This window comes from Pan paniscus, chromosome 18, assembly GCF_029289425.2.
Source record: "Pan paniscus chromosome 18, NHGRI_mPanPan1-v2.0_pri, whole genome shotgun sequence".
NCBI classification, from domain to species: Eukaryota; Metazoa; Chordata; class Mammalia; order Primates; family Hominidae; genus Pan; species Pan paniscus.
Genome location: NC_073267.2, coordinates 33,780,523 through 33,800,059, shown reverse-complemented (window position 1 = coordinate 33,800,059; position 19,537 = coordinate 33,780,523). Strand labels below are relative to the sequence as shown.

Sequence of the window (19,537 nt, the reverse complement as noted above, 5' to 3'; positions counted from 1 at the left end):
GGGTCTAAGTCATAAAAGAAGTCAAAAGCAGTCTTAAATGACGGAAACCCTCCTGCCAGATTGTCTAATGTCAATTTGTTTTCTGGCACTGCCCCTTTCCATCTTCCTTATCATCTGGCACTGGTTCAGAAGCACTCATCTCTACCAAGTTGTATTCTAATTCCTCTGGTATGGTGTCTATTAGCTCTTCAGTTTCTCCAAAATCCATGTCTTGAAATCCTTCATCCCCTAAATTTTTTTTTTTTTTTGCCATATTCACAGTCTCTTTCATGATTTCCTTGATTGGCTCTTGTCATAATTTCAGATGAAGTAACACCTAGTATCTGAGCATAGTTTTCTCTAGTAGTCGCACTATTGGATACAGTTTTCTCCTGTAGGAATCTGTTTCAGGTTTGATGGCTTTCACAGCTTTTTCTATAACAACGATGGTGTCTTCAGTGGTGTAATCCTTCCAGACTTTCATGATGGGGTTCTCTTCCATAGGGTTGACCATCCTTTCCATAGAGTACCATGTGTAATGAGCCTTAAAGATCTTTATGACAACCTGATCTATAGGCTGAATTGGAAGTGTTGTGTTTGGGGGTAAGTAGGCCACTTCACCACCAAAGGTGTTGAATTCATGGGGTTCTGGGTGGCCAGGGGCATTGTCCAATATCAAAATAACTTTAAAAGGCAGTCCCGGCCGGGCACGGTGGCTCACGCCTGTAATCCCAGCAGTTTGGGAGGCCAAGGAGGGTGGATCACCTGAGGTCAGGAGTTCAAGACCAGCCTGGCCAACATGGTGAAATCCTGTCTATACTAAAAGTACAAAAATTAGCTAGGCATGGTGGCGTGCGCCTGTAATCCTAGCTACACGGGAGGCTGAGGCAGAAGAATTGCTTGAACCCAGGAGGTGGAGGTTACAGTGAGCCGAGATTATGCCATTGCACTCCAGCCTCGCAACAAGAGCGAAACTCCGTCTCAAAAAAAAAAAATAAAAGCTTCCAGATAGGTGAACATGTGGAGGTTCCTGGAGGGGTAGCATGCATACCTAGGGAGGGCATGGAATCTCTGCTCCCTTTCCCCCATATCTCACCCACTACATCTCTTCATCTATATCCTTTGTAATATCCTTATAATGAACCAGCAAATGAAACACAACCAGAGTTTGATAAAATTTGTCCAAATTGGGCAGAGTCTAAGTGACATGCCAGTGGCTTGTGCATCTCACCATCTGAGGGACCCCACCTGATAATGGTGTTGTGAGGAACACAGACTAGACTCTCTAGCTGCAGGCAGTGGATGCCTGGGAAGGAAGATCTGTGGCTGCAGACAGAAATCTAGTGGCTCTAACCTGTCAGTCATGGTCTGTATTTCCTTGTGCTTTAATTTCCCTTTAATAAAATGAGATGGTGGGCTGGGTGCAGCGGTTCACACCTGTAATCCCAGCACTTTGGGAGGCCGAAGCGGGCGGATCACGAGCTCAGGAGTTCGAGACCAGCCTGGCCAATATGGTGAAACCTCGTCTCGAATAAAAACACAAAAATTAGCTGGGCATGGTGGTGTGTGCTTGAGTCCCAGCTACTCGGGAGACTGAGGCAGGAGAATTGCTTGAACCCCCGGAGGCAGAGGTTGCAGTGAGCTGAGATTGTGCCACTGCACTCCAGCCTGGGCAACAGAGCGAGACTCCGTCTCAAATAAATAAATAAATAAATAAATAAATAAATAAATAAATAAAGGCCTGGTGCGGTGGCTCACGCCTGTAATCTCAGCACTTTGGGAGGCTGAGGCGGGTGTATCACGAGGTCAAGAGATCGAGACTATCGTGGCCAACATGCTGAAACCCTGTCTCTACTAAAAGCACAAAATTAGCTGGGCATGGTGGTGCATGTCTCTAATCCCAGGTACTCGGGAGGCTGAGGCAGGAGAATCGCTTGAACCCGGGAGGTGGAGGTTGCAGTGAGCTGAGATTGCACCAGCCTAGTGACAGAGTCAGACTCCATCTCAAAAATAAATAAATAAGTAAACAAACAAAATAAATAAAAATAAAATAAGATGGTAAAGGCCAATGGAGAAAGGCAGGCCTTTACCGGCCAGGTACTTCCTGACTTCAGGGACAAAGCACAGATGTACCCCATCCAGAAAAAGATTATTGTTGTTCAGGCCTGTTGTACACCCAGAAGACTGCAAGCTAGTATTTCTCTTTTCCCTTCAAGGCTCAAGGATAAGCACCTTTATAGATAAGGGACGTACTGATCATAAACCTGACTGCATCTGCACAAAACAGTGGAGTTAGCTTATCCCTTCCTGTTGTAAGTCCTGGTGCTTGCTTCTCTTCCTTACTACTAAATGTCCTTTGTGCCTTTTTTTTTTTCTTAGATGGAGTTTCACTTTTGTTGCCCAGTCCCATGGCGCCATCTCGGCTCACCGCAGCCTCTGCCTCCTGAGTTCAAGCGATTCTCCTGCCTCTCACCCTCTCCAGTAACTGGAATTACAGGGGATCTATGGAACCGATGAACCATACTGGAAGACCTCAGGTGATCCACCAGCCTCGGCCTCCCAAAGTGCTGGGATTACAGGCGTGAGCCACCGCGCCCAGCTACAGTGGTTTTTTTTTTTTTTTTTGAGACGGAGTCTCGCTCTGTCGCCCAGGCTGGAGTGCAGTGGCGCGATCTCGGCTCACTGCAAGCTCCGCCTCCTGGGTTCACGCCATTCTCCTGCCTCAGCCTCCCGAGTAGCTGGGACTACAGGCGCCCGCTACCACGCCCGGCTAATTTTTTGTATTTTTAGTAGAGACGGGGTTTCACCGTGTTAGCCAGGATGGTCTCGATCTCCTGACCTCGTGATCCGCCCGCCTCGGCCTCCCAAAGTGCTGGGATTACAGGCGTGAGCCACCGCGCCCGGCCTGTTTTTTTTTTTTTTTTGAGACAGAGTCTCGCTCTGTCGCCCAGGCTAGAGTGCAGTGGCGCCATCTCGGCTCACTGCAAGCTCCGCCTCCCGGGTTCACGCCATTCTCCTGCCTCAGCCTCCCGAGTAGCTGGGACTACAGGCCGCTACAGTGGTTCTTATACTGGATCAATTTATCTGGAAATGGTGGGCAACTGCAGCTGCAGACCTCAATCTATGGTACATACCAAGCAATTCAACTTTTTCTTGAAATGTCATGACTTTTCTTTGCTTCTTGGGAGCACTTCCAGCATCACTAGTGGCACTTTGTATGGGTCCTATGGTGTTATTTAAGGTTTATGGTACTGCGCTAAACACAGTGAAAAATGAGACCCAAGAGATTACTTTTTACTATGATATGCAAATCACTGGAGTGTGAACTTTTTTTTTTTTTGAGACAGAGTCTCACTCTGTTACCCAGGCTGGAGTGCAGTGGCACAATCTCGGCTCACTGCAACCTCTGCCTCCCAGGCTCAAGCAATTCTCATGCCTGTAATCCCAGAATTTTGGGAGGCCGAGGCCAGTGGATCACAGGAGGCCAGGAGTTCGAGACCAGCCTGGGCAACATGTGAGACCCCGTCTCTACCAAAAATACAAAAAACTTAGCCAGGCATGGTGGCACCTGCCTGTAATCCCAGGTACTCCAGAGGCTGAGGCACGAGAATCTCCTGAACCCAGGAGGTGGAGGTTGCAGTGACCTGAGATTGCACTGCTGCACTCCAGTCTGGGTGACACAGGGAGATTTCATCTAAAAAAAAAAAAAGAAAAAAAGAGAATATTATCAGCATCCTAGAAGCATCTATTATCGTACCTGGCTCTGATTTTTAATAGCATGGATTAAGTTTGCTGTTTTTTTGTTGTTGTTTTGTTTTGTTTTTGAGATGGAGTCTTGCTCAGGCTGGAGTGCAGTGGCGCGATCTCGGCTCACTGCAACCTCTACCTCCTGGGTTCAAGCAATTCTCTGCCTCAGCTGCCTGAGTAGCTGGGATTACAGGCGCCCGCCATCACACCCCGCTAATTTTTTGTATTTTTACTAGAGATGGGGTTTCACCATCTTGGCCAGGCTGGTCCTGAATCCCTGACCTCATGATCCACTCCCCTTGGCCTCCCAAAGTTCTGGGATTACAGGCATAAGCCACCGTGCCCGGCCACATTTTGTCTGCTTTTATACATATGTTTTTTAATTTTAGAGATAGGGTCTTGCTCTGTTGCCCAGGCTGGAGTGCAGTGGCATGATGATAATGGCTTATTGCACCCTTGACCTCTGGGCTCAAGCAGTTCTCCCATCTCAGCCTCCTGAGTAGCTGGGACCACAAGTGCACACCACCATGCCTGGCTTATTAAAAAAATTGCTTTTGTAGAGATGGTGTCTCACTATATTGCCCAGGCTGGTCTCAAATTCTTAAGCTCAAGTGATCATCCAGCCTCAGCCTCCCAAAGTACTGATATTACAGGCCTCAGCCACCAGCCTAGCCTACATGCAGAGTCTTTTAAAAAGAAAAACTATGGAAATGGAATTTTTTTTTTTTTTTTTTGAGATGGAGTCTTGCTCTGTCACCCAGGCCGGAGTGCAGTGGTGTGATCTTGGCTCACTGCAACCTCCACCTCCTGGGTTCAAGTGATTCTCCTGTCTCAGCCTCCCGAGTAGCCGGGCCTACAGGCGCCTGCCACCTCGCCCAGATAATTTTTGTGTTTTTAGATGGGGTTTTGCCATGTTGGCCAGGCTGGTTTCAAATTCCTGACCTCAGGTGTTCCGCTGACCTCGGCCTCCCGAAGTGCCGGGATTACAGGCATGAGCCACCGCATCTGGCCTAGTTTTTACCTATTATAAGAAGTGTTGAGAACATTTGAGTAAATGCCTTTGAGTAAACATATGTATGCATATCTGTTGGGTATACACCTACAAGTGGAATCACTGGGTCATAGGGTATGACATCTATTCAGCTTTAGTAGGTACTGCCAGTTTTCAAAAGCGGCTACACCAATTCACACTCCACCAGTAGTGTAAAAGAGGATAACACTTGAGAAACTTGCTTTTGACTATATATTCTTTTGAATTTGGTTATATATATTCAGCTAAGACAGCAGAAGAGGTGATTTATTATATGGTTGTTACACTCGGCCACCAGTGAACACAGAAATAGTCCAGAATATCACAGGTCCAGAGCAAAGGACCAACATGCAGTTTTGGTTATGAGCAAGGTGAGTCTCAGAGGTGGTCTTGGCGACCAGATGGAGATGAAGTTCTAGATGCATTGAAACAAGCTCTAGACAGTAGCATGCAGCCCAATAACTGTACCAGCATCCCCAGCCTCTGGATTCCACGTTTCTGCTCCTGTAGCCTCCATGGGTGCATAAGCTTGTGGTTTACTTGGACCTCTGCCTCATCTTTCTTCTTTTGCGCTTCAGCCTGCGCATTCGCTTCCTCCACTCGGCTCTCATGGTGCAGAGGTTTCCAAGAAGATGGTGTGAAGGCCGAGATCATTTGGTTATATTATAAAATAGAATGCAAATTCACACAAGTTTTTGTTTTTTATTTATTTATTTTTTTAGAGATGAGGTCTTGCTATGTTGTTTAGTCTGGTCTCGAACTCCTGGCCTCGTGATCCTCCCACCTTGACCTCCCAAAGTGCTGGGATTACAGGCCTGAGGCCTGAGCCACTACACCCAACTGAATTCACATTTTTTTTTTCTTTTCTGAGACAGAGTCTCACTCTGTCACCCAGTATGGAGTGCAGTGGCGCGACTGCGGCTCACTGCAAGCTCCGTCTCTCGGGTTCAAGTGATTCTCATGCCTCAGCCCCCCAAGTAGCTGGAATTACAGGGGTGCACTACCACACCTGGCTAATTTTTCTGTTTTAGTAGAGATGGGGTTTCACCATGTTGCCTGGTCTCAAACTGCTGACTTTAAGTGATCCACACACCTCAGCCTCCCAAAGTGCTGGGATTACAGGCGTGAGCCTCCACACCCGGCCGAATTCACATGAATTTTAAAGTGATGTCTTCAAAGTGGTTTCACTGTGGGGATGGGCAGCTTTTTGTTATACATCTAGAATGTTCCTCTTCTGTTTCTATGAATACTCGGTTGGAAAGGGCTGAAAAACGGTCTTAAGAGATTATCTGATTCGTTTCCCAGTTTTATTACTCACGTATCAGCTGTAATTTGAACACGTTTTCTGATTGAGACAAGACTCAGATGGTATTAAACATTACTACAACACATCCGGGCGTGGTGGCTCACGCCTGTAATCCCAGCACTTTGGGAGGCCGAGGCGGGCGGATCACGAGGTCACGGGAGATCGAGACCATCCTGGCTAACACGGTGAAGCCCTGTCTCTACTAAAAATACGAAAAATTAGGCGGGCATGGTGGCGGGCGCCTGTAGTCCCAGCTACTCGGGAGGCTGAGGCAGGAGAATGGCGTGAACCCGGGAGGCGGAGCTTGCAGTGAGCCGAGATCGCGCCACTGCACTCCAGCCTGGGCGACAGAGCAAGACTCCATCTCAAAAACAAAACAAAACAAAACAAAACAAAAACTACAACACTATAAATTCATATCTATTATAATAGTACTTTGTGCAGGGCCCTACCCTAAGTCCTTAACCGAACCCGGAAGCGAGAAGATGACTTTTGTTTGTTTTTAGAGATGGGCGCCTGGCTCTGTCGCCAGCCTGGAGTGTGGGGGCGCGATCTCGACTCACAGCAGCCTCCACCTCCCGAGTTCAGGCGATCTTCCTGCCTCAGCCCCTCGAGGAGCTGGGACCACCGGCGCGCTCCATCGCGCCCGGCTAGGAGCTGACTTTGAATCCGGGCTCTGCGCCTGGCCTTCTGCATCTCTATAAGGGAAGACACCTGTGACCTCGGGGCAAAGGTCAAATTAGATCCTGGGTAGGATCCTGTTCCCGCTGCCCCTCGGGCTGGCACTGCCAGGAGTATTCAGAGCTCAAAGCTGGGATCTGCAGTCCCTTACCCACTCAGTGCAACGCCGCCTAAGGCTTTGCGCTTCACCTTTACTCACCTCGAAGCCCTGGACATCCGCATCTGCCCTAAGACTTCTCACCTCAGTAGCAGAAGGAAGTCGCGTCAGCTGGCCACAGCCTCTCTCCTAGGAGACCGTCCGGGAAAAGCGAGTCAGGGTAGACCCTGAGGCCCCTCAGCTCCGGCTATTTTCAGATCTGTCGCTCCTTCACCCTCAGCCTTTCAAACCGGCCGCTCCAAAAAAAAGCCCAATCACAGCCTTCCTTCTTCTCCTGGCCTTCCGGCACTGTCCAATCAACGTACGCCATCTATCGGTTGGTGGTGTTGCGGGGCCACCCTTCCCGCTGGTTTCCCTCGTGGTGTGTAAAGGCAGAGAGGAAAGGCGAGGGGTGTTGACGCCAGGAAGGTTCCATCTTGGTTAAGGGCAGGAGTCCCTTACGGACTTGTTTGAGGAAAGACAGGAAAGCGCCAGCATCTCCACCTTCCCCGGAAGCCTCCCTTTGCCAGGCAGAAAGGGTTTCCCATGGGGCCGCCCCTGGCGCCGCGCCCGGCCCACGTACCCGGGGAGGCCGGGCCCCGGAGGACGAGGGAAAGCAGGCCGGGCGCCGTGAGCTTCGCGGACGTGGCCGTGTACTTCTCTCCCGAGGAGTGGGAATGCCTGCGGCCAGCGCAGAGGGCCCTGTACCGGGACGTGATGCGGGAGACCTTCGGCCACCTGGGCGCGCTGGGTGAGGCCGGGCCCTCCGGCCGGGACCCCCAGTCCGTCGGTGGGAAGCGGTGATCGGTGTCCCCAGAGGCTAGTGGGCTGGAAGCGGGGCGCCGAGGGAGCAGTCTCATTCTCCCCTCCCGTGCGCTCAGCCGAGCCCATTGTTTCTCCTTCGCAGGATTTTCAGGTCCCAAACCCGCTTTTATCTCGTGGGTGGAAGGAGAAGTGGAGGCGTGGAGCCCCGAGGCCCAGGATCCCGACGGTGAGAGCTCTGCAGCTTTCAGCAGGGGCCAAGGACAGGAAGCAGGTACTTCATTTGGATAAGTAGCCGTGGAGAAGCCCCAACCACCGCCCCCAACTCACTCACATCCTCAGCGCAGGCTGCCCCCTCCAAAGTCCCATCCTGTCTCCCTGCACCTTACCCCAGAAACGTCCTCATCTCACTGCAAAATGGCCCGATGGAACAGCGAAATTGGGATCTATGGAACCGATTAACCATACTGGAAAACCTCAGTTTAATGCAAAATAGAGCTTGAGCTTCCTAGGAGGTCAAGGGAAAGGGGAAACCTGTAATTTGATTTTTGTTGTGGGATAAAATGAAGACAGATGTTCCTCTTGGATATTAATGATGTGAACCACGTGTAGTAAATAACACCATTAATTAGATTTTTAAATGAAGACGAAATGTTTTTCCTGCAGCCCTGATACCAGAATAAATGCTTGTTCCCAGAAGGTCTTCCCGTGGAACCTAGTGAGGCAGTCCAAGTGTAGACTTATTTTTTGAGACAGTCTCGCTCTGTTGCCCAGGCTGGAGTACAGTGGCATGGTCTAGGCTCACTGCAACCTCCGCCTCCCAGGCTCAAGCAATTCTCCTGCCTCAGCCTCCTGAGTAGCTGGGATTACAGGTACCCGCCATCATGCCCAGCTAATTTTTGTATTTTTAGTAGAGACGGGCTTTCACCATCTTGGCCAGGCTGGTCTTGAACTCCTGATCTCGTGATCCACCTGCCTCTGCCTCCCAAAGTGCTGGGATTACAGGCGTAAGTCACCGTGCCCCACCAGCAAGTGTAGACTTTTTGGTGATGGTAAGAGCAGAGAGGAAAGGTGCCAAAAGAATTTGAGTTGGTACCAAAGAAGGTCATTGAATGGCTGTTTTGTAAAGGGATCATAAACAGGTTCAGGATGGTAAGTGCCATGAGGACTGGGACCATCACTGTGTCCTCAAAGCCTGACACAGAGTTAAGTGTTCAATATTGTTCACTCCTTTTTCTTTTTTTATTTTTTTGAGACTGAGTCTTGCTGTGTCGCCCATGCTGGAGTGCAGTGGCACGAGGTTGGCTCACTGCAACCTCCACCTCCCCAGTTCCAGGGATTCTCCTGCCTCAGCCTCCCAAGTAGCTGGGATTACAGGCGCCCACCACCTCGCCTGGCTAATTTTTGTAATTTAGTACAGACAAGGTTTCCCCATGTTGGCCAGGCAGGTCTCGAACTCCTGACCTCAGGTGATCTGCCCACCCCAGCCTCCCAGAGTGGTGCTGGGATTACAGGCATGGGCCACCACGCCCAGCATTTTTTTTTTTTTATTAGAGAGTTGCCCAGGCTGGAGTGCAGTGGCCCGATCACAGCTCACTGTCCCTTGAATTTCTGGCCTCAAGCGATCCTCCCACCTTAGCCTCCTGAAGTGCTTGGATAACAGGTGTGAGCCATGGCACCCGGCCCTACTCCTCTTTCATTATCTCCAGTGCTCAGGGCCTTCCTGTGTTAACCTGCAGACCATGGCATTTGCTTTTACTCCAGGCTGGCTTTCAGGGCTTCATGAGGCCCCTATCATTAAGCCGTGCTCCCTGGGCGCCATAGTCTGAACCATTCCTGCTGCCTTCCAAGGCAGGACATGGTCCCGGAATATGCTGGTTTTGACTTTATCATCTTCCCTGTCTCAGGATCCAGGGATGAGTTTCTGATTTTATCATCTTCCCTGTTTCAGGATCCAGGGATGGGAATGAGGAGAAGGAAAGGCTGAAGAAGTGTCCAAAACAAAAAGAGGTGGCGCATGAAGTGGCTGTCAAGGAGTGGTGGCCCAGCGTCACCTGCCCAGAGTTCTGCAACCCTAGGCAGAGCCCCATGAATCCCTGGCTCAAGGACACTCTGACCCGAAGACTGCCCCACTCTTGCCCAGACTGTGGCCGCAACTTCAGCTACCCTTCCCTCCTGGCCAGCCACCAGCGGGTCCACTCCGGGGAGCGGCCCTTCTCCTGCGGCCAGTGTCAGGCGCGTTTCTCCCAGCGCAGGTACCTGCTCCAGCATCAGTTCATCCACACCGGCGAGAAGCCCTACCCCTGCCCCGACTGCGGGCGCCGCTTCCGCCAGAGGGGTTCCCTGGCTATCCACAGGCGGGCTCACACCGGGGAGAAGCCTTACGCGTGCTCAGACTGCAAGAGTCGCTTCACTTACCCCTACCTGCTGGCCATCCACCAGCGCAAGCACACGGGCGAGAAGCCCTACAGCTGCCCCGATTGCAGCCTCCGTTTCGCCTACACCTCCCTGCTGGCCATCCACAGGCGCATACACACCGGTGAGAAGCCCTACCCCTGTCCTGACTGCGGCCGCCGCTTCACCTATTCTTCCCTCCTCCTCAGTCACCGGCGCATTCACTCCGACAGCCGGCCCTTCCCCTGCGTGGAGTGTGGGAAAGGCTTCAAGCGCAAGACCGCCCTGGAAGCCCATCGGTGGATCCACCGCTCCTGCAGCGAGAGGCGCGCGTGGCAGCAGGCCGTGGTGGGGCGTTCAGAGCCCATCCCTGTTTTGGGAGGCAAGGATCCCCCAGTTCACTTCCGGCACTTTCCAGATATATTTCAAGAGTGTGGGTGATGGCGTTCACACAAACTGGTCAGCGTTTCCCTGGAGAGGAAGAGGCAAGGTTTGTGTATTTGGGGGATAAGGAAAGGAAGTGGGCGTTTGAGGAAAACAAAGTTCTGCCTTAGGTAAAAAGCAGAGGTAGGGGCACAGAGGGCTGTGGGGAGGAGGCAGGAATCTGAAAAGGTGCCTGGGGGTTGACCCCATTTTCTGAAGCTCCAGCACACAGGGCCCCGTGTTCACGTCCCATCCTTCACTGAAAACCATTCACCTAACTGGCTTTTCCTTCATGATTGTTCTCTCCCTTGTAGCTCTCTGCTTTTTGGCCTGTATCTCTCCTACTCCTCTGAGATGGGGTCCCCTACATTCCAGTGCCTATTAAAGGAGCCTGCACCCACTCTGGACCCCCCAGAATAGAGGGGCTACCTCAGGCCTGTCCCTCGGCTGGTGGGGGGGCGGGGGGGGAGCTCATCCCAGGATTCTTTTTTTTTTTTTTGAGATGGAGTCATGCTCTGTCGCCCAGGCTGGAGTGCAGTGGCGTGATCTCGGCTCACTGCAACCTCTGCCTCCTGGGTTCAAGCCATTCTCTGCCTCAGCCTTCCCATTAGCTGGGATTACAGGCATGCGCCACCAGGCCCAGCTAATTTTTGTGCTGTTAGTAGAGACGGGGTTCCACCATCTTGGCCAGGCTGGTCTTGAATTCCTGACCTCGTGATCCACCCGCCTCGGCGTCTCAAAGTGCTGGGATTACAAGCGTGAGCCACCGACCCCTGCCGAGGATTCTGCCTTTTACCAATGCAGGTGAAACATCTGGCAAGGAGACACCTGGAGTGTAGGTGTTCCTTGGTCTTGAAGACCTAGAGGTGGCCATAGAGAGGACAGTGGCCTCAGGTGGGGAACTCCCCCCCCACTCTCATTCTGCAAGTGCACAAACTATCAAACATAGTGGACTCTGGAACTGGGCCAACTCTTCACTGTATGCATTAGTGATTGCAGTGTTTTTTTCTTCTTCAGATATTTGCATGTTCCCTGGATTTTGTATTTTTTGATAAAGATATATTCTTGGGCCACAGTAGCTGGAGATATAATGCCGGAGGATTCTTTTTTTTTTTTTTTTTTTTTTGAGACAGAGTCTCTCTCTATCGCCTGGGCTGCAGTGCAGTGGCCCAAGCTACGCTCACTGCGAGCTCCACCTCCTGGGTTCACACCATTCTCCTGCTTCAGTCTCCCGAGTAGCTGGAATTACAAGCACCCGCCACCACGCCCAACTAATATTTTGTATTTTTAGTAGAGACGGGCGTTTCCCCGTGTTAGCCAGGATGGTCTCGATCTCCTGACTTCGTGATCCTCCCGCCTCGGCCTCCCAAAGTGCTGGGATTACAGGCGTGAGCCACTGCACCCAGCCTCTTTTTTTTTGAGATGGAGTTTCGCTCTTGTTGCCCAGGCTAGAGTGCAATGGCATGATCTTGGCTCACTGCAACCTCCGCCTCCTAGGTTCAAGCGATTCTCCTGCCCCAGCCTCTTGAGTAGCTGGGATTACAGGCACCCACCACCATGCCTGGCTAATTGTATTTTTACTAAAGACAGGTTTCACCATGTTGGCCAGGCTGGTCTCCAATTCCTGACCTCAGGTGATCCACCTGACTTGGCCTCCCAAAGTTCTGGGATTACATTTTTTTTTTTAAAGAAAGAATAAATTAATTGTGATTAAAGTTGAAATCAAGGCATAGTCTTTCCAGTCTAATTTTTACTGTAATGCTTGTATGTCAACAGTTATGAAGGCTGGGCGCGGTGGCTCATGCCTGTAATCCTAGCAGTTTGGGAGGCTGAGGAGGGTGGATCACTTAAGGTCAAGAGTTCAAGACCAGCCTGGCCAATATGGTGAAACCCCATCTCTACTAAAAATACCAAAAAACAAAAAAACAAAAAAAAATGGCCAGGCACGTTGGCTCACACCTGTAATCCCAGCACTTTGGGAAGCCGAGGCGGGCAGATCACGAGGTCAGAAGATCGAGACCATCCTGGCTAACATGGTGAAACCCCGTCTGTACTAAAAATACAAAAAAATTAGCCAGGAGTGGTGGCAGGCGCCTGTAGTCCCAACTACTTGGGAGGCTGAGGCAGGAGAACCGTGTGAACCCGGGAGGCAGAGCTTGTGGTGAGCTGAGATCATGCCACTGCACTCCAGCCTGGGTGACAGAGCGAGACTCTGTCTCAAAAAAAAAAAAAAAAAAATTAGCCAGGCCTGGTGGCGTGCACCTGTAATCCCAGCTTCTTGGGAGGCCGAGGCAGAAGAATGGCTTGAACCCAGGAGGTGGAGGTTGCAGTGAGCCAACATAGCGCCACTGCACTCCAGCCTGGGCAACAGAGCAAGACTCTATCTCAAAAAAAAAAAAAGGCCTGGTGTGGTGGCTCACGCCTGTAATCCCAGCACTTTGGGAGGCTGAGGCAGGCGGATCACGAGGTCAGGAGATCAAGACCATCCTGGCTCACACAGTGAAACCCCATCTCTACTAAAAATACAAAAAATTAGCCGGGCATGGTGGCGGGCGTCTGTAGTCCCAGCTACTGGGGAGGCTGAGGCAGGAGAATGGCATGAACCCGGGAGGCGGAGCTTGCAGTGAGCTGAGATCGCGCCACTGCACTCCAGCCTGGGTGACAGAGTGAGACTCCAGTCTCAAAAAACAAAACAAAACAAAAAACAACAGTTAAGAGAGTTCTTTCTGGCCCATTTAGATCTGCTAGCCCTACTTTTGAAGAGGAAACTTTTGAAGGAATGAACAAAAGAGGTAGGTGGGACTAAGCATTTCTGCATTCCAGGACTGGTGGTCAGTGACTCCAATATCTCTTTGAAAAGACTGCTTCTTTGAATCCTTGGGTTCCAAGATAATTATTAATGGGAACTGGTGCCGGGCACGGTGGCTCACACCTGTGATCCCAGCACTTTGGGAGGCTGAGGCTGGTTAATCACTTGAGGTCAGGAGTTTGAGACCAGCTGGGCAATATAGTGAAACCCTATCTCTACCAAAAAATTAGCCAGGCGTGGTGGCACATGCCTGTAGTCCCAGCTACTCAGGAGGCTGAGGCAAGAGGATCACTTGAGCCTGGGAGACAGAGGTTGCAGTAAGCTGAGATGACTCCATTGCACTCCAGCCTGGGCTACAAAGCAGGACTCTGTCTCAAAACAAAAACAGATACAAAAACTGGGAACGGGGTGTTATCTTTACTTCACCACATAGCCTCTCCTGAATTGGTGGACCTGGATTCCTAGCTTGGCTCAGTCCCCACTGGCTGTGTGGCCTTTAGCATCACCTAGATTCTACAAATAACATTTTTCTCTATTTGTTTTACACATGTCAATCTGCCTATCCATCCCTCTATCCATTCATTTATCCATTTTATTAATGTATTTCAAAGTAAGTTGCAGACATCATTACATTTCACTTCTAAACACTTCAGCATACAGCTGAGTTTTATGCAAGAAACTTAAGCTCTCAGCTGGGTACAGTGGCTCACACCTGTAATCCCAGCACTTTGGGAGGCTGAGGCAGGAGGATTGCATGAGCTTGGGAGTCTGAGACGAGCCTGGAAAACAGCAAGACCTCATTTCTACTAAAAATTTTAAAAATTAGCCGAGCATGGTGGGGGAGGGTGAAGGAGGAGGATAGCTTGAGCCCAGGAGTTTGAGGCTATAGTGAGCTATGATGGCGCCACTTCAGTCTGAGTAACAGCAAGACACTATTAAAAAAAAAAAAAAGAGCCAGGCGCAGTGGCTCACACCTGTAATCCCAGCACTTTGGTAGGCCAAGGTGGGCAGATCACCTGAGGTCAGGAGTTCGAGACCAGCCTGACGAACATGGAGAAACCCTGTCTCTACTAAAAAAAAGGAAATACAAAATTAGCCAGGCATGGTGGCACATGCCTGTAATCACAGCTACTCGGGAGGCTGAGGCAGGAGAATCGTTTGACCCCAGGAGGCGGAGGTTGCAGTGAGCCAAGATCGTGCCATTGCACTCCACCCTGGGCAACAAGAGTGGAACTCTGTTTCAAAAAAGAAAGAAAGAAATTCAGCTCCCACTTAAAGTTCAGTTGTACTCTGTTATTGACAAGTAAAGTCGATTGAAGCCCAGTCATCTCCTGTATGTTGTGTGACTTCTCATAATTATCTGATCAAGAGTCTTGAAGAAACATTTACAATTTGATGGGCAATAAAATAATTTGAAAGCAAGAGCATTTTGTTGTTCTTGTTATTTCTTGAGACAGGGTCTCACTATAGCCTAGGCTGGAATGCAGTGGCACAGTCACGGCTCACTGCAGCCTCGACCTCCTGGGCTCAGGTGTTTCTCGTTCTCATCTCAGCCTCTTGAGTAACTGGGACTACAGGCATATGCCACTATGCCCAGCTAATTTTTGTATTTTTTGTACAGATGGGGTTTTGCCCAGGCTGGTCTTGAACTCATGGGCTCAAGTGATCTGTCTATCTGAGCCTCCCAAAGTGGTAGGATTACAGGTGTTAGCCACTGTGCCCGGCCAATTTTTGTATTTTTATAATGAGTGGCAGGAAAAACAACTCATCAGCTACACGGAACAGTTTTAGTCTTACTTGAAAGTTTGTTTCAGGCCTGGCGCTATGGCTCATACCTATAATCCCAGCACTTTGGGAGGCCGAGGACGGTGGATCACTTGAAGCCAGGAGTTTGAGACCAGCCTGGCCAACATGGCAAAACCTCATCTCTACTAAAAATACAAAAATTAGCAGGTTGTGCTGTTTTCAGCTACTTGGGAGGCTGAGGCACGAGAATTGCTTGAACTCGGGAGGCAGAGGTTGCAGTGAGCCGAGATTGTACCACTGCACTCCAGCCTTGGCCACAGAGTGAGACTCTGTCTTAAAAAACAAAAACAAAAAACAACACAGGCCGGGTACAGTGTGCAGTGGCTCATGTCTGTAATTCCAGCACTTTGGGAGGCCAAGGCAGGCGGATCACGAGGTCAGGAGATCAAGAGCATCCTGGCCAACATGGTGAAACCCTGTCTCTGCTAAAAATACAAAAACTAGCTGGGTGTGGTGATGCGTGCCTGTAATCCCAGCTACTCAGGAGGCTGAGGCAAGAGAATCGCTTGAACCAGAGAGTTGGAGGTTGCAGTGAGCGGAGATCACGCTACTGCACTCCAGCCTGGCGACAGAGCGAGACTCCATCTAAAAAAAAAAAAAAAAGTTTCTTTCAATCTGTTTAGTTAATATTTTTATTGTTCAGCTTCATCTTCTTAAGTCTTCTGCATACTTAGTTCAAAGAGAAGTGATTTACAACATAGGATCTGAAGAAACAAAAGTATTTTTGGTTCAAGTTGCTACTCTGTTTAAAAGGAGAATCCAAATAGCCACTCACCTGTAGTCTTAGCTACTCAGGAGGTGGAAGTGGGAGCATAGATCACTTGAGCCCAAGAGTTCCAGGCTGCAGTGAGCTTTGATCTTGCCACTGCACCCCAACCTGGGTGACAGAGTGAGACTCTGTTTCAAAATGACAATAATAGGCTGGGCATGGTGGTCCACACCTGTAATCCTAGCACTTTGGGAGGCTGAGGTGGGAGGATCACTTGAGCACAGGAGTTCCAGACCAGCCTGGGCATCATGGAGAGACCCCATCTCTACAAAAACGAAAATTAGCCAGGCATGGTGTTGCACACTTCTAGTTCCAACGACTTGAAGGCTGAGGTGGGAGGATCACCTGAACCCAGGGAGGTTGAGGCTGCAGTGAGCTGTGATCATACCACTGCACTCCAGCCTGTGTGACAGAGTGAGAACCTGTCTCAATAATAATGATAATTAATAATAATAATCATAATCGAAGGAGAATCAAAATAAAACATGCAGATAGTCAACAGGTACATGAAAAAATGCTCAACACCACTAATCATCAGGGAAATGCAAATCAGAACTACAATGAAGCCGGCCTGGTGGCTCACGCCTATAATCCCAGCAGTTAAGGAGGCCGAGGTGGGCGGATCACCTGAGGTCAGGAGTTTGAGATCAGCCTTCCCAACATGGCGAAACTCCATCTCTACTAAAAATACAAAAATTAGCTGGGCGGCTGGGCGCGGTGGCTCACGCCTGTAATCCCAGCACTTTGGGAGGCCGAGGTGGGTGGATCATGAGGTCAGGAGATCGAGATCATCCTGGCTAACACGGTGAAACCCCATCTCTACTAAAAATACAAAAAATTAGCCGGCGTGGTGGCGGGCACCTGTAGTGCCAGCTACTCCGGAGGCTGAGGCGGGAGAATGGCGTTAGCCCGGGAAGCGGAGCTTGCAGTGAGCCAAGATCGCGCCACTGCACTCCAGCCTGGGCAACAGAGCGAGACTCCGTCTCAAACAAACAAACAAAAAAATTAGCTGGGCATGGTGGTGCACGTATGTAATCCCAGCTACTCAGGAGGCTGAGGCAGGAGAATCGCTTGAACCCAGGAGGGGGAGGTTGCAGTGAGCTGAGGTTGCGCCACTGCACTCCAGCCTAGGCTGCAGAGCGAGACTCTGACTCAAAAACAAAAAAGCACACAACGAGATATTATCGTACCTTAGTTAGAATGGCTGTTATTAAGAAGACAAAACATGACAGGTATTGGCAAGGATGCTAAGAGAAGGCAACTCTTGACTGGGCGCAGTGGCTCACGCCTGTAATCCCAGCATTTTGGGAGGCTGAGGTGGGCGGATCACCTGAGGTCGGGAGTTCAAGATCAGCCTGACCAACATGGAGAAACCTCATCTCTACTAAAAATGCAAAATTAGCCAGGAGTGGTGGCACGCGCCTGTAATCCCAGCTACTCTGGAGGCTGAGGCAGGAGAATCGCTTGAACCCTGGTGGCGGAGGTTGCGGGGAGCCAAGATTGTGCCATTGCACTCCAGCCTGGGCAACAAGAGTGAAACTCCTTCTCCAAAAAAAAAAGAAAAAAAAAGAGAAGGGAACTCCTACACACTGTTGGTGGGAACGTAAGTTAGTACAGCCACTACTGAAAACAATATGGAGATGTCTGAAAAAAACAAAAACAGAACTACCATGTGGGCTGGGCATGGTGACTCACACCTGTAATCCCAGCACTTTGGGAGGCCAAGGCTGGTCGATCACCAGAGGTCAGAAGTTCACAATAGCCTAGCCAACATGGCAAAACCCCTTCTCTACTAAAAATACAAAATTTAGCTGGGTGTGATGGAGGGTGCCTGTAATCCCAGCTACTTGTGAGGCTGAGGCAGGAAAATCACTTGAACCTGGGAGGCAGAGGCTGCAATGAGCTGAGACCAGGGCATTGCACTCCAACCTAGACAACAAAAGCAAAACTCCATCTCAAAAAAAAAAAAAAAAGAACTAACATGTGATCCAGCAATCCCACTACCTGGAATTTATCCAAAGGAAAAGAAATCAGTATATAAAAAAGATAACCTGCATCTCCGTGTTTACTGTAGAGCCGTGTTTACAATAGCAAAGATATGGAATCAACCTAAGTGTTGATCAGTGGACAAATGAATAAAGAAAATATGATATATATACACAGTGGACTTAAGCCATAAAAAATGAAATCATGTTTACAGCATGGATGGAACTGGAGGTCATTATGTTAAGTGAATAAGCCAGACACAGAAAGGCAAATATCACATGTCCTCACTTACATGTGGGAGCTAGAAAAGTTGATCTCATGGAGGTAGAGAGTAGAATGATACCAGAGATTGGAAGGGTGTACGTGGGTGGGAGAGGTGGATGAAGAGAAGTTGGGTAATGGGTACAAACATACACTTAGGAAGAAAGGATAACTTGTAATGTTCAATAGCAGAGTAGGGTGACTGTAGTTAACAAAGTACTGTAAATTTCCATAGCTAGAAGAGAGGACTTGAAATTTTCCCAACACATAGAAATGTTAAATACTCAAAGTGATTGATACCTTAAATATCCTGACTTGATTATTGTACATTCTATGTATGAAGCAAAGCAAAATATCACATGAACTCCATAAATATGTAAAAATTTTGTGTATCAATATATTTTTTGTTTTGTTTGTTTTTTTTTTTTTTAGATGGAGTCTTGCTCTGTCGCCCAGGCTGGAGTGCAATGGTGTGATCTTGGCTCACTGCAACCTCTGCCTCCTGAGTTCAAGCCATTCTTGTGCCTCAGCCTCCTGAGTAGCTGGGACTACAGGCGTCCGACTCCACACCCAGCTAATTTTTGTATTTTTAGTACAGACGGGGTTTTGCCATGTTGGCCAGGTTGGTCTCAAACTCCTGACCTCAGGTGATCCTCCCGCCTTGGCCTCCCAAAGTGTTGGGATTACAGGCACAAGCCACTGTGCCCAGCCCAATTTTTTTTTCTTTTTGAGACGGGGTCTCACTCTGTCGCCCAGGTTGGAGTGCAGTGGCATGATCTTACTCACTGCAACCTCTGCTTCCTGGGTTCAAGAAATTCTTGTGCCTCAGCCTACTGAGTAGCTGGGACTACAGGTGTGCACCACCAGACCTGGCCAATTTTTGTATTTTTTAGTAGAGATGGAGTTTCAGCATGTTGCCCATGCTGGTTTCTAACTTCTGGCCTAAAGCAATCTGCCCACCTCAGCCTCCCAAAGTGCTGAGATTACAGGTGTGAGCAACTGGGCTGGGCCTAAATTAAATATTTTCAAAATTTAAAAAATACTCATTTCTAAGGATATATTTTTCCTTATATAATTTCTACAGTATTCACCACATGGAGTGCAATGAGGCAGTTCCAGAACTCAAGGTAATAATGTAAGCATATTAATAATATTTAATTATTAACAATTAATAATTAATCAATTAATAACATATGCATATGAGATCAGCAGGAGTCACACTAAAAGCCAAAAAGTATTTCAGGTGAAAAACAGCAAGGGTAGGCCAGAAAACACAAAGAAATCTTGACTGAAAAGTCAGCAATAAAAAACACTATTGAATAAAAAGGAAGGCTCGATATACTAGGGCTGGCAGGGGAGCCAAGCAAGTAGATCCAGAGCCAGAATGACAGCAGGGACCTGGTAGGCCTTGCTTGTTATCTCCAGCAACCAGCCCCACGCTTAGCAAA

At 49.3% G+C, this 19,537-nt stretch overlaps 1 protein-coding gene across 3 annotated transcripts; it reads left to right on the top strand.

Moving 5' to 3' along the window:
- Positions 1-5,349: 5,349 nt before the first annotated feature.
- ZNF785 (zinc finger protein 785) lies at positions 5,350-18,657 on the top strand. Of its 3 annotated transcripts, none has more exons than XM_055099245.2 (4): positions 5,350-7,630; positions 7,787-7,915; positions 9,593-10,525; positions 18,522-18,657. In XM_055099245.2, exons 1-3 carry the CDS (start codon positions 7,426-7,428, stop codon positions 10,474-10,476), a joined length of 1,218 nt encoding a protein of 405 aa, XP_054955220.1. In that variant the 5' UTR covers positions 5,350-7,425; the 3' UTR covers positions 10,477-10,525; positions 18,522-18,657. The 3 variants fall into 3 exon arrangements, with proteins under 3 accessions (XP_054955220.1, XP_034795951.1, XP_008957848.1); XM_034940060.3 differs by lacking the exon at positions 18,522-18,657 and adding an exon at positions 13,198-18,007; XM_008959600.5 differs by lacking the exon at positions 18,522-18,657 and having other exon boundaries at positions 9,593-18,007.
- The last annotated feature ends 880 nt before the right edge of the window (positions 18,658-19,537 follow it).